This window comes from Oryza brachyantha, chromosome 6, assembly GCF_000231095.2.
Source record: "Oryza brachyantha chromosome 6, ObraRS2, whole genome shotgun sequence".
NCBI classification, from domain to species: domain Eukaryota; kingdom Viridiplantae; phylum Streptophyta; class Magnoliopsida; order Poales; family Poaceae; genus Oryza; species Oryza brachyantha.
This window is the reverse complement of record NC_023168.2, coordinates 13797740-13813146: the sequence shown is the minus strand read 5'-3', so window position 1 is coordinate 13813146 and position 15407 is coordinate 13797740. Positions and strand designations below refer to the sequence as shown.

General features: G+C 40.9%; 2 protein-coding genes across 2 annotated transcripts; both read right to left on the bottom strand.

The window, feature by feature from the left end:
* Positions 1–1998: 1998 nt before the first annotated feature.
* Positions 1999–2532, bottom strand: LOC107304358 (RING-H2 finger protein ATL39-like). The gene has a single exon (XM_015838117.2). The coding sequence runs from the start codon at positions 2530–2532 to the stop codon at positions 1999–2001; it is 534 nt and encodes a 177-aa protein (XP_015693603.2).
* Positions 2533–7519: 4987 nt separating this feature from the next.
* On the bottom strand, positions 7520–8038 carry LOC121054720 (RING-H2 finger protein ATL39-like). The gene has a single exon (XM_040525170.1). The coding sequence runs from the start codon at positions 8036–8038 to the stop codon at positions 7520–7522; it is 519 nt and encodes a 172-aa protein (XP_040381104.1).
* Positions 8039–15407: the final 7369 nt, after the last annotated feature.

The window sequence follows — 15407 nt, the reverse complement described above, 5'->3', positions numbered from 1 at the left end:
ATGCCACTTTCAAGTGCACTATAAATAAGAGTCGATACAGAAATATTAGGGTAACAAAACGCATATATGATAAACTCAAATATCTCCATGCCAGACATTTGTCTATCAGGCAAAGTGAACTGCATAATACGTAACTCAGGAAATTAGATCATTTAAGTCAACATCAGATGAACCCCGTAGAGAGAAAACCTTTGCAAATTTGGTACATAGTTCAACACCATCCAATGACGACTTCAAGGGGAGCTCAGATGCGGTCCATGAGATGCGGATCAGCCATCAGCGGATGCGGGATCGCCGTTGCCAGGATGCCATCATGGCGTCATGCCGATTGCCGAGCGCGCGGAGCCGCCGAGGAGTGTAGGATGCGAACTGGCGTCCGGCGGCGAGGCGAAGCCGGCCGTGGGCTCGTCGGCATCGTCGCAATTCATGAAGAAGCCGTCAGAAGACGAGACGACACCGGCCCTGATCACGTACGCGAAGACGAGATGATCGCGCGCGATAGCCCAAGAAAAGCCATATGAGGAGGAGTGGGGGGGCAACGTACCGCGCCGCCGTCCATCGCCTGCAGCCTCCCTTGTCCGCCGCCCACAGCTGCTGCCTCCTATGACTCCTGCCCATTGGATTTAGGATGGGGAATTAGGAATTTGTTTTCTGCCATCCTGATATATGTCTCTCTTTGTATGGGCCAATTGCGCAAAAGGAAGATACGAGGCAGACTATCGAGAGAAAGACAGAGGGGCTTATGGGCTAAAAATATAAAATCAACTCACTCTCTCTATATATATCGGGTCAAATAGGGTTACCCGTAAAATAAAACAACCCAATTTCTGCTCGTTAGGTTTTCGTGTTGCCCCCACGTGTACAATGTTAAGCCCATACCCGTGTCCATCCGATCAGGTTTCCATTAGTACCAGAGCGCGCCGTGGGTAAAATTATCACCCCTAAAGGCAATGATGCCTTGCCTTTTCTGGATTTGATTCATGAATACATGTGAAATTTAATTTGAAAACCAAGTTCCATTCAAATGAATCCCGTCCATGAATTCATATATCCTTTTGCTTGGATTCCAAAATATTTAAATGCGGTCTAGATTTCGGAACACTTAAAACTTTCATGTCAATTTAAAGCTGTTTTCTGAATATTGGAATCCTATTTCAAGTTTGAATTATATTGAATTCATCACTTAGTTTATAATTACCATTCAAGATGTGAACATATAAAGCGTTCAGAATTTTTAGAAAGGTGCATTTGCACATTGAAATTATAATAAAATCTAAATATATGGAAACTAAGTTCATTGCATAATTATTTATCATATAGTAAGAGCGTGTGTCTTTATTTACTTTACGTACAGTCTAAAATTCATTCCATTTAATAAAGAGATAATTTTTGTTTTTACTTTTTTCTACCAGTAGTGATAACTTGCGACTTTACTTGTGATTGCGCGCAACTAACAACCTGACGTTAGATCAATTCAACGAAAAATATGATAATTAAGCGAGGTTTATTTATGTGAGAATCCAGAGATAGCTTATACGGTCGGGGTACGGTACTAGTTGACTTTAGCAAAATGCCAAACTCGTATGTATGTTGATAAGAATGTCAACCAAGAAGCTAGCTTGCTTCCTTGGATTACACACGAATCTCCTGTTGCTATTAGAGAAAAAAAATCAGTAATTTCACTCATTTTCAAATCGATCTGTATGCTAAAGGGACGTATTGAATACGCAGACTCTCTGCAAGCTGCATTTTCAGCTGATAATAAATCGCAAAGGAGCAAAAAGAGTATCGTCTTGAAAATTATGCAACATGAAAACAGCAAAAAAATGTAGATATAATCTACAATTACATACATCTATGTTTCTCAGTGTAGTTTAAAATTATAACCAAATAATTAAAATGTCAAGCTAGATATGCATGTTCAAAAAAAATGATCCATATGCTCAATACGTGAAGAACTCAACATGTTGTGATTGACCTAGTATAGTTATAGCTAAGCTATACCGGTGGCAGCGCCGGCGTGGGCTGCTGGCCGTCGCCTTGCGGCGGCGGCGGCGGGTCGACCTCCGTCCGGCAGAGCGGGCACGTCGCGTGCGAGGCCAGCCACATGTCGATGCACTCCACGTGGTACAGGTGCTTGCACGCCGGCAGCCGCCGCACCATCTCGCCGGTCAGCAGCGCGCCGAGGCACACCGAGCACTGCGCCGGCCCATCGCCGCCGCCGTGCCTCCCCGACGACCCCGTGTACGTGAACTCCGGGATCTTGGCGGCCACGTCAGCGACGCCGCGCACGTCCTGATCCCGGCCGCCGCCGCCGCCGTCGTCGCCGGCACCCATGGCGGCGGTGACGGGCGCGCGGCTCCGGACGTGCCGGTTGCAGTAGAAGACGACGACGGCGACGAGCGCGACGCCCGTGAGGCCGACGCAGGTGTAGCTGAAGATCGCCGTCCCTTTGCTCGCCGACGCTTTCTCCGGCACTGGCGATGGCGACATGCTCGTCGTCGTCGACGAGCCAGAAGAACGAGAACCCATGACGACGGCGATGGCGGTGACCCGAGCTCTGGCCGAGGAGGGAGAGAGAACGAGCCACGGCGCGCGCGCGCGACGTCCTTATCATGTGAGCGAGAGCTAAGCTAGGATTTAGGATTGGTGCATGCTTGACCAAAAGTACTAGACTAAAATCTTTTAACCAGTGTTGTGTTGAGATTACACTTGCACAGCTATGTTGTTGTCCTTGTAGCAAACTCCTCGAGTATAATGCCTCTTATTCATCCGATACACAAGAAGCGTTTACCGGCGCGAAAGTTACATCTAATACCTTCCCTCCGTCTCTAAATGTTTCACGTCGTTAACTTTTTAATGCATATAAAATTTACATAATTACTCATTATTTTTTAATCATTTTATTTATTGTTACGTATACTTTTATGTATACATATAGCTTTACATATTTTATAAAAAAATTGAATAAGACAAATGGTCAAACGTGTATTAAAAAAGTCAACGGTGACAAACATTTAGGGACTTAGGGACGGAGGGAGTATCTATCTGATATAAAAAGATCAATAAAAGAAACTTTTGCTCGCTAAAAACTACCACGTTAATCTTAAAAAAACAAATAATCTTTGGGTTGCAATAAATCCAGATCAATGGTTGTAACATAATAAAGACCTGTAGAATCTTTGTAATTGAAGACTTGGAAGCAACGGGCAATAAACTGAACAGGAACCATACTGTAGTCATGTTCTTTTTGGAAGGTTGGGAGACTAAGAGCATGCACAACAGCAGACTATAAGCCAGCGATAAATATATTTTAAATGTTTTAAAGAGATAAAAGAGGAGAGAGAATAGTGTACTACTAATTTGTAGCTAGCTACAGTACAGACTCCAAGACGCAGTGTATGTATAACATGTGAGACTATGTATTAATGTTTTGTAACTAACTATTGTATAAATTGGATATTAGATTAACTATAGATAAATGGTAAGTTGTAATAAGTGGTTGGCTATACTACTGAACTTGCTCTAAGCGTGAGTCAGGGTACTGAAAGCATCTTTTTGAAAGCTTGGGAGACTAAGGCCTTGGTTAGTTCCCAAATTTTTTTCTAAAAACATCACATCGAATTTTTAGACACCTAAATAAATCATTAAACATATATGAACCAAAAAACTAATTGCACAGTTATGGAAGAAATCTTGAGACGAATCTTTTGAGCCTAATTAGTCTATGATTAGCCATAAGTGCTACAGTAATCAACATGTGCTAATGGCGGATTAATTAGGCTCAAAAGATTCGTCTCGCGGTTTCTAGGCTAGCCGTGAAATTCGTTTTTTCATTCGTGTCCGAAAACCTCTTCCGACATCCGATCAAACGTTCGATGTGATGTTTTTGCCAAAAAAAATTGGCAACTAAACACCACCTCAGCGTGAGTCATGGTACTGAGAGCATTTACAACACCTTATCCAAATTTAATCATTTATATTGCTATTTATATGACCGTTCAAAATAGATTCTTTATTTGTATCATGTATCATTTCAACAGAACATCCGTATTACATTGTCTATATATATTTTATCAATATTTTGCAACCACTTCTCTGATGTTATAATGATTTCTCCTCTTCTGATTGGATGTTGAGATATGGCGGAAGAAGAGAGAACATCTGTATTTAGAGTTTCTCTTTCCAATACAATTGATACTCTATTTATTTCAGCCTTGGCTTTTAGATCACGAAAACTACATGTATAAAATTTTTATTTACTTATTAATTATTTTTTTAATAAAAAAACCAAACAAATACCCCGAAGTGACAGCCAAACTCACACGGCCAGGCCAACCAATGACCTTATATGCAAATCGACACGTCATTTCGGCAGCAAGGGCACGCGAGTACGATGGAATCGATAGGCAAATTACATATGATTTAATTTCTATTAGGTAATAAAGTTTAATTCTTATGTTAGTGGTTGAAAGACAATAGAATTTTCCTAAGTTGGATGTTGCTAGATTTCAAGTGTCTTAAAATATGTAAAATTTCAATCATGTAAAATTGCATATTCTTAAGACTAAAATTATAACGATATGCAATAAGCAATTTTAGTACTTTTGAACTACAGTTGTGTTGTTATATATGGTTTACTTTGATTTTATCTGATTTTAATATATTTTACTTGCATTTTTCAAAAAGAAGGGACTCGGTATAAGTAAATAATAGATGAGAGCAATTAGAAATTATAACGTTAAAATATAAATTAATATGAGATATATTATTACACAAACATATCATCACAAATTTAATTTCTACTAATTATAACAAAAATAGCTACCAATTATAAAAAAATAGCAAATATAACTTAAGCGAAGTAAAAGACCATGACGGCACGTCGCCGGCACCCACAGAGGCACAGAGGCGGTGACGGGCGCATGGCTCCGGACGAGTCGGCTGCAGTAGAAGACGACGACGGCGGCGACGACCGCGACGCTCGTGAGGCCGGCGCAGGTGTAGCTGAATATCGCTGTTCCTTTTCTCGCGGCCCCTCTCCGGCACTGGCGACATGCGCTCGTCGTCGTCGAGCCCAGAACGAGGACCCATGACGACGGCGGCGATGGCGGTGACCCGAGCATTGCCCGAGGAGGGAGAGAGGACGAGCCACGGCGCGCGCGCGCGAGGCCCTTATCCAATATGTTCCTAATAGACTACTACAATTTTTTTTTTATCCAGTGCTCGAGATTGCACTTGCACAACTAGCAAACTCCTCGAATATAATTAATGCTTTTTATTTATTCATCAGAAGGACAAGAAGCGTTTACCGGCGCGATAGTGACGTTAATTATTATATTTGTAGATTGGTTTTGAAAGTAATTAATACACTAGTGAAGTGGTCAACGTTTTACTTTGACCCTATGAAATTACTCCCCCACCTTCCGAAAATCTTGTTGGGACAAAATAGTTGTTACATATGCAACGACTCTCCGTAATTAATATAAGAAACAAGCGTGGATAAGGAGCTAAAAACTTGGCTGGGCTTGATTCACAAGTTGGCGTTAGGCTATTAAGGAGCTACATATCTTATTTAAGTCAACATTATAATTTATTTGTTACCATTTTATTGATATCAGAATGAATACTAACTAATAAAGAATTCACTAAATATAAATATTGTTAAAGAAATTATAAGACTAAACCCTAGTTAAGAAGTTCTAAATATATAAAAATATAATGATATCTTCTACGAATGTGCTAAATGATCGACTGATGAGCTGACTTGTTTAACTCATGAACTAATAGCCTAGCTCAACTTGATTTATTAAGACTACGAGTATGAGTCTATCTAAACTAGGGTTAATACGAATTGATCCGAGCCACAAGCTTCGATTTTTTTGTCCACCCCTATAGCAAACATGTTTTGCTCGACGCAAATATGAATCCACTGCTTATCTTCTTTTAACATGTAATGCTTAGAATCTCATATGTAAATTCAATAGTTTTAGAGTGTATATTAACTTATTTGATTTCTTATGGTCAGATCTACATTGAATCGGAGGACTATATTCCCTCCACTTCGCTTCCTTATTTCTGATTATCCCTGCAATTTCACATCCTTAGCGACAGAATTACATTGTGCTACTAGTTTGGCTTGATGAAGTTGCCTAAATGTTGACAAGATTCACCTTGTCTACTACTATCATCCATGCACATCGCTATCACCATTTTTCATTCCACTTTATCTTTACCATGCTTACTCCCAAATACCACCGTTTTCCTTTGTCTTTCATGGCTCCCACCATCAAATACAGTCTACCATCCCCTTCTACATAAGTAGTGCTACCTTATAGATGCTGCTTTATCTTCACTACAACTACATTCTTATATGACGAAAGACATGATATTTTCTAATTTTTGTGACAACTATTTAATAGTATAATCAATAAAATTAATAGTAGGCTACACTTTCATTTTCTTTTTGCTAGATTATCTTTTTTTTTAAATCACTCTTTTTAGATACCGTAGGATACCTTAATTTTTAGGGGAATTCTTAGTTTTCAAATTAAGGACTTTCTAGGCATTACGCCACTTATACATGGAGTTGACAGTGTACAAACCTTCTTTATTGGTTCTCCATATGAATTGATCATGCTCAGTTGCCAAATTAACGTTAACCACCTTCAAGACTATGTCATACCAATCTTTCAAGTTTGTTGCACTATTGCTTTTCTAAAGGACACATTCGAAGGAGCTCTTCCTAGCAGTTCAGCCACATGTACAGATTAGGTATATCAAAGAATGGAAGCATATACAGTGCTAAACTGGTTAACACTGAATTAATCAGCACTAACCGCCCTCCAATTGACAGAAACTGTGCTTTCCAACTAGTGATCAGCTTCGTTTTGATTCTATCTTCTAGCTCCTTCAGGTCTTTAATTGTTTGCAAGTCCCAGATATTTAAATGGGTAAGACCCCATCATACAACCACACAATAAATAATATATAACAAATCCAAATTGTTTCAAGACCTCGTAAAAACAACATATTCCAGTGCTTAACCCTTGGGAGCATTACAATCCCAAGCCAATTTCCTAGAGATTGACCCTCCAAAAGAGCCCATACCATCTTTTCTAATACATATGCACGTTTAACTAATGTTACTGGCTACTATCTATTACTTCCTCTGCTAAAAATATTTATCATTTAAAATAAGATTTAGTTAAATTTATAAAATTCTGGCTACGTATACTTTCTTAAATAATTAGATTATTTCGTTGACAAAATACTATCATAATATCGTAACCTTACTAAATTTTATAAGTTATTATAACACACAATTAATTCTCGAAATTATAGTAGTTTAACCAAATATGTTTTAAACCATAAATATATATTATGAGAGAGAGAGTAATGCTGTACTATCACTATCATTTAACTCCAATCGTTTTCACCTACATATATATCCTCTGATCCCTACATGAGTGTTCGAAGTTCATTAACTGCACTGACTAATAAAGCCTTAAACCGGCAACTAATCAGCCGGAGCCGGCGGCCCGGCCGCCACCTTGCCCGGATCGAGCTCCGACCGGCACAGCGGGCACGTCCGGTGCGCGGCCAGCCACCGGTCGATGCACTCGGCGTGGTACACGTGCTCGCACGCCGGCAGCCGCCGCACCATCTCCCCGTCCAGCACCGCGCCCAGGCACACCGCGCACTCGCGCCCGCCGCCGCCGCCGCCACCGTGCGTCGTCGTCCGCCGGTCGTCGTCGGAGTTGCCGCCAGCGTAAGCGAACGCCGCCGGCAGCGCCTCGACGGGGAACGGGCAAACACCGCTTCGGCTGCCGCCGCCGCGCGCGCGCTCGTCGTCGTCGGAGCGGACGCGGTCTCTGCACAGGCGGCAGCAGTAGACGGCGAGCACCATGGAGAGGAGGAAGGTGGAGAGGAAGATGGACATGAAGACGGCCGTGGAACCGATCCACGCTCCCGGCGACACGCTCGATGACGGCGGCTGCGGCGGCAGCTGGTAGCCGCTCGGAACAAAGCCGTTCATGGCTGCGCTATGCTAGCACCTAGCAATGGTGTCGAGAGCTCGAGAATTAATGGAAGTCCATTTCTGCTGATTTTGGCTTAGCTGATAGTATATAATTTGAGACGAAACATTGCAAAATTTTTCAAAATATGGGTGAAAAACTAGTGGATTTTATGCTATTATTAACTAAAGTCAGAAGGGAATAGATTTGTCTTTCGTCTATCATTATCTCACAAAGAAAAATACAAGCGAATTAAGCTAGTGGAGATTCGATCGTCATGTCTGACCTAATCCGTGACTGCATCTCCTGGGTAATGTAATGTAGCTTCGTAGATCTTAATTAGTGTATTTTGTAAATCTCTTATGTCTCTTTCATGATTGTGATTTTCAAACTGAAACTTCATGCATATGTTGCCCAAAGCCCCAAGCGTTTCAATGCACTATATAAGTATATATTTATATGCAGAGGAAATCGCATGTTGTGGGTCAAACCTGATAACTAAATCAGTTAGTAGCTTGATGCGCAAGAATATTTGTATAACGACGTAAGTAATTTGTTTTTCTAGCGTACTAATTTGACAACGTAGAGTAGGTGACAGTCGACAAATGTCACACGGCCAGGTATGCTAATCCAACAACAAAAGACACTAAAACTATACATGTTATTAACTATCGGCCATCCGATCATTTTTATCATCTTTTTTCTTAAAATAAGTTTATTTTTTTATCTGTATTACAGTTAATAAAAACATAAAATAAAATGAATTAAAATAGATAAAGGGGAGGACGACTGTATTGAGATTTATAAAATGGAGGGTATTTTAGTTTTTTTAATTGGTATGCGTGGAACGAGTAAAAAGTAAAATTATTTTGGACGATGAAGAAAATCCTAACAAAAGACACGTATGTCATATTCGCTATATTTATTACAATTAGGACTTAAAAATTGAAAAACAGCGGCCCACATGAAGGCAGCTCCCAGGTATCTTCTCCCAACCTTTAAAAGGGATATTTTATAGCTCTTGCGATGGCACTGAAAAATACTATCTTTTCTATTGTACAGTAAAACTTAGTATATTCAGATATGTTAACATATTAAAATTTTAGTGTGAACTTTGGTACTTTTAGATCTTTAAAAAATAGTGAAACTTCTCCTTAAAAAATAACCCAAAAGTTAAAAAAATATTTTTAGAAAATACAATTAGGAAAGAAGTTTTATACAGTGACAGACCTACGTAGGCATATCTAACAAACCTGAGTGTATGTGCAATTTGATCGCACGAAGTGAGATAATGTATTAGCATATAATAATTACGTATGAATTATTTTAACCTGAAAAAATAGGTATATTTGTGGTTGTAAAGCAACTTTTTCTATAATTTTTTTGAAAATGTAATTAATCAATCATACGGTAGTGACTTCATTTATTATGCGTAATCAAATTTGTTTAGCCGTCTTTCGCCTAAAAGAATCGCTTAGGCTCCATTTGGCACTCTTTCGTCTTACTCCGTCATTTTCTACGTGCACTTTTTTTTAATGTTAAACAATGCATTTTTAACAAAAGCTCTATAGAAAAGTCACTTTTTAAAAATTCATACTAACTTAATTTTGAGGTTTTGGTAAGACCATTCTCAATGAAAGTAGGGATGATAACGGGTCTGATTTGGTGCGGGTAGAACAATTACCCACCCAAAATCGAAGGCGGTGGGTAGAATACTCTACCCGTACACGTGCCCATGGGTAAAATTTGATACCCGTAGCTATACCCCTCGGGTACTGGCAGATATCAGGTACCTGTCGGGTCTACCATTTCACGTGTCAAAAGCACATCAAAACCATTCCAACATATACAACAAACTAAACATACTACTCATAATACAATATTGCTTCACACACGAAAAGTTCAAAAAAATACAACAATATTGCTCATAATAAAATATTTCAACAAATAGAACAAACTAATCATAGCCATAATAACATCACATAGCATTATCTGATGTTCAGATTAAAGCATTCAATATTGCATCGTACATCAAAAGTTCAAGACATATGTCACATCAAAGTTTTTAGCTAAAAGGGAGTACATCATAAATATTATTACATAAATAACATAACAAGTTTTTAGTCAAAAATAAATATGTGGGCTACGTTCGGGTACCTGACGGGTTACCCGCGGGTGAAAAAAATACCGATGAATGTACCCATGTCGATTTGGGTCGGCTACGGGTACTACCCGTGGCAAACGATACCTATACCCGTCCCTGTCGGGTCGGGTATCCGGTACCCGTACCCGGATTGTCATCCCTAAATGCAAGTTTTATGTGATTTCAATATTATTAAATGACATGTCATATATGCAAAAAAAAAAAAGTAATGTGGTATCAAATTTAGGATGAGAGATGAGAGTTGGTTTACACGGAATGAAATCTGGTGTGCATAGTTAACTAGACAATGAAACTTGATTCAAAACTCAACTAAGAGCAGTTCGTTTCATCGTCATGTATTAAATTATTTTTTATCACTTGAATACGATATTTAAGTAGCATGTTTAATTAGCATATATATGAAACCGCGTTGTGAAATTTTACAGAACATTATGTCATCCAAGTATGATTTAATGACATAATACTACTAGAAATTGAACAGTAAAACCTTTGCATTGAAAATAGCTTAATATTTAATAAAAAAACTAGATAAACAAACTATGTAGCTTGAATTGACTTATTAAGAAAATTGAGTTGGTTATATTACTGCACAGTACATGGATTTGTGGCCCGTGGACCGAGGAATGGCCGATGTGCTTGCATCATGACGCGCAACATTGTGCTGCGGAGAGGACGGTTGTGAGCATGTTGGCCTATTCGCCTACCGTCCATATGGACAACGCGAAATGACAGAGAGTAACTGATAAGTTATCTTGAGCTAGCGTGTTAACAAGCAAACGATCAAAAGTTTGAACTCAATCGCTTTTCTTATCAAAATTTTAAAATATGTCGTCCCCTTAATTCTTTTGAATCAATACGTCACTTTTCGTTTTTCTTACAAAAATATATTTGTCACATGGACATCATCAAACACCTATCACATCATCAAACGGAGATATATATGGATCGACTTATGTTACTTCGCAAGATATATGCTATAGTACAAATAAATTAACTAAATTTTTTTAAAAAATAATTTTAGTTTATTTGTTCGAATTAAAGCCTGCGGACCAACCTGCACACATCAGATTAATTACTCGCAGGGTAAGCTGATGTCGCACGCGTGGTAAGCAACACCGTAACTGGTGCTGCCATGCTGACGATGTCATGAACGTGTAGGCAGCCATGGCGCCAGTGTCGCACGGTTTGAGACACTGATGGTCATCGTTGAAGGATTATAAATAATATATAATTTATAAATAAAACTTAGTCTAACAAACTCTAAAATTAGCTCCAATTTTTTAAAAATAAATTTGACTTATAAGTATCAGCAGAAATAAAAAGATAAGACCAACCAGCTTGGCTTTGCAACCCCTCCGTGCGACACTGATATATTTGTCAAAAACAAAACCAATATATTGGTACAAAAGAATTATCAGAACAATATATTTGATCTTTAATTCGTTTTTTTATCCACGTTTTACATAGAGCTTGCACACGCTGTTCTTGCTTAGAGTAACAACAATATATATAGCAAAAATAATTCATATAGATGGGACTATATAAAGTTTAACTATTGTAACCTTCATAATGTATATGGATAGCAAATAGCATTAGGAGTAGAGAAGAGATAGAGATAAATTAAATATTTTATTCTCTATGGGCAGCCCATATGTTTGTGGATAACTTTTGTTATTTCTTTGCTACGGTCTAGTTCGCTAGGTGGCTGAATCACGTATTATATTGCTATTAGACCACTTTTGAACTGATAGTTAAACCAGTAAAGTAATCGCGTGCTGGCAATTTGGCTGGGCTGGAACTGGGATAGTTCCAACAGTTCTTTTGCTCGCATCACAGGTTAGTTTGGGCTGGTTATGCAGCTTAGACCGTATGAAACCAGTGCTCGGCATGCGCTACATGGGCTTTTCTATGGAAGGCTCCTTTGCTCTGCTCTGCTTTTTTTTTTTCTTTAATGATCTGCTACTATGCTTAATCCAGATTTCGCAGAATATCACGGCGCCAAGAACCACAATGTAAAAATCAAAAAAAAAAAACAGAGAGAGATCAGCATGGTAACTAGTCACATGTATGGTTTTTGATATATCATACTCTTGTAGTCATAAGAAAAAGATCAGATCGATATTAAGTTTCAAATATCATTTCTCACTTGATTCCAATAACGAGCATTTTTGTTCCAGGGAGCAGCAATCCAGAACCTATCAGTACATGACAATACGAAAATAAAATTGACAACAGCCATCATTTCTTGCTTCCACATAAAACGTTAACGAAGTGTTTTTCTTTTCTATAAGGCCAAGTTCGTTCTTTCCTCCTTTCCTTCGGGATGAAAGATTAAAGATTTTTTTATATGTATTTAATAGTATAATGATGATATTAAATAATAAAATATATATATCTATAGTATAGAAACGTAAGACGATAAAATTTTTCTATATATTTTTTTACGCACCAATAACATTTCAAAAAGCGTGCATAAGAAAAAAAAAACTTTGTTGCAACAGCAGAGTCTTGAACCAGGTTAGATGTTTGCGGAGAGAGCAATTTTAAAGTTAGTACCAAGTACTTAAAAAAAAAACCAAATCACAGCGGTTGATTGTGTTCCATTAGAGGGCTCTAATTAATGGTACCTCTCGGGTTGCGTTGAGATATCTAACTTCCCTTGTTTTCCACGTGCCCATTTCCCGAACTACTAAATGGTGTAATTTTATAAAAATATTCTATAAAAAATTGTTTAAAAAAATCATATTAATCTATTATATATTTTTAATAATTAATAATTAATTAATCATACATTAATCTATTTCTACGTTTTTCGCACCAGATAACTAACTCACCCCTCACTCCCAGCCGAACGCGGCCTCCACGTTGAGCAATTTGCACAAGGTAATTTGGATTGGAGTGCAGAAATGGAATTTTGCGTATGGAATCCAGTGACGGGGCGACCAATGTTAGGGCGGAGGCGGTGGCGGTGTCGGGTCCGCAGCGCCGCTGGCAGCCTCGGCGCGCGGGGAGCTCGCGGGCGGCCGCTGTCGTTATCGTCGTCCATGCTGTCGGCGGCGCCTGGGGGACGGGCAGCCCCGACGTGGCGTAGAGGAACTTGGTCACCCTGTAGCTGCCAGCGGTGGACGCCCCCACCGTGGCGAGAAGGTCGTCGTGGCCGTACATGCACTCGCCGGCGAGCGCTTCTGCCAGTTGAAGGCGTCGTAGGTGGCCTACACAAGCTCGCCGTAGGAGATGATGGAGGCGCGGAGGTCGAGCGGTCGAGGAGGCCATTCCACGAGTCCTGGCTATGGAGCTCGCGCCTGAATTTCGCGTATGGAATCCAGCTGTAACGGGGTGACCGGTGATAGGGCGGCGGCGGCGTCAGGGTCCGTGGCAGCGGCGACGTCAGGGTCCACGGCGCCGATGGCAGCCTCGGCGCGGCCGCTGTCGTCGTCGTGCGGCGAGCGCTTCGGCAGTGCCTCCAAGCATCGGCGACGGGGACGACCTGCTCCTGTTTTGTTGCCAGTGATAGGGCGGCGGCGGCGGCCACGGCGTCGGGTCCGCGGCGCCGATGGCAGCCTCGGCGCGGCCGCTATCGTCGTCGTGCGGCCAGTGCTTCGGGAATGCCTCCAAGCATCGGCGACGGTGACGGCATGCTCCTAGTACATGGTACCTTGCTGCTACGTTGGGTTTAGGCTTAGCTAAATCGTGTGTGTTTTTCATTCCAATCCTATCTATAACGATTAGATTGGTATCTCCTAGTAGCTAGTATTTTCTGATAGTAGCTGGTATCTTCTGATATATACCTTCTCAAGAATCGTAAAATCCCTTTTGAAAAGATAGTATGCCATGTCATGTTTTATGTGAGCCTACCAAATTATATACGAGAGCGACTAGGGAACGGAAATCGTCCGTTTTATTCATCCGCCTGACCAAGCTCTGATATGTGAAAGTTGAACCAAGCAGCAGCATTCCTCCTGCGCTCTATGCTTGTGCCAGCCGCAGCAACAATAGTGAAGTAGGGAAGCATCAAGGAAAGGGAGGAAAAAAAAAAAAAGCAAAGTAGGCATCGAAGAAAGGTATGACTACTACTCGGCCACGTGGCGATGGTGCACACCCCCTCCCGCACCTTGATCTGAAATAACACCGGATAGCGAACACCTATGGGCTATGGGTATCACCTAGCACCTAAGAGCAGCTCCAAAAACTTATATAAACTAAGTTGTTTGTGTAAAAATAGAAAAACTTGAGAGAAATCTCAATCCAATAGTCTCATCATCTCGCTACGTTCACTATATATCTGGCTAGCAATATCATTGTGTTCGCTAGGTAAGTATTGCGAGCCGGCCGTGCTCGCCATTCCCTTCGTCCCATGCGTCTGAGGCATCGTTCGCATGTTTTTTCACCTCCGCGCGTGACTCCTGCCCACATGCCGTCGCCCACACGTCGTCCCGTGCCCCCGCCCTCCTGCTGTCGTGCCCTCACCTTGCCGTGCCTGCGCCGTCACGCCCTCGCCCACCCGCCCCTCCTTGCCGCACCCGCGCACTCCCACCGTCGCGCCCTCACTCGCTCGTCTATCTCACTTCTTGTATTTCTAGTGCTAATGACTCCATACCGTCGCACCGAGGCCCTGCGTGCACTGCCCCGCGCCCGGGCGATGATGTCTCCAGATTTTCTCGTTGTACTGAACGAGCGAAGAAGAAATCACCTTGCCAGGAAGACGATATGACGTGGAGGTGATTTGAATTTAGATAATCAAGATTTGTAGAGTCTGTTGGTTAGCCCACGGTTTATTAAGTTTTCTATCTTTTTATAGTCCTTGTAAAACTCCAAATTTAGCTAGGACTATACCTAGGCTTTTGGAGTTTCTCTAAGTACCAAGGCTAGTACCACACCCTGGTATATAGGTACCAGGCTTGATACCTATGTGTTTCAACTCGTACATGTGGAAATCGGTGGTGACATAAATGACATACGTGCACAAAACATAATGAGGTCAATCGCATGCTAGTGTGGATCATGACGGCTTTGAACATTGCCTATATGACAACCTGGATGTCCATAGAACAATCGTGACAACCCCTTGTCAATTTTGTGACCTCCATTTTGAGACCGACCATCTCCACCTTCTCGTCGATGGCCTAGACGTCGCCCATGACCATTGCCTCCTCCCTCCCTCTCCTTCAACCCACATACAACAATGTTGAACTGTACTGCTCTAATTGTCTCCCCCCTTGCTGACC

Bases quoted from the DNA above. Each gene is read 5' to 3' on its own strand.
- LOC121054720 (XM_040525170.1), bottom strand. From the start codon at position 8,038: ATGAACGGCTTTGTTCCGAGCGGCTACCAGCTGCCGCCGCAGCCGCCG.
- LOC107304358 (XM_015838117.2), bottom strand. From the start codon at position 2,532: ATGGGTTCTCGTTCTTCTGGCTCGTCGACGACGACGAGCATGTCGCCA.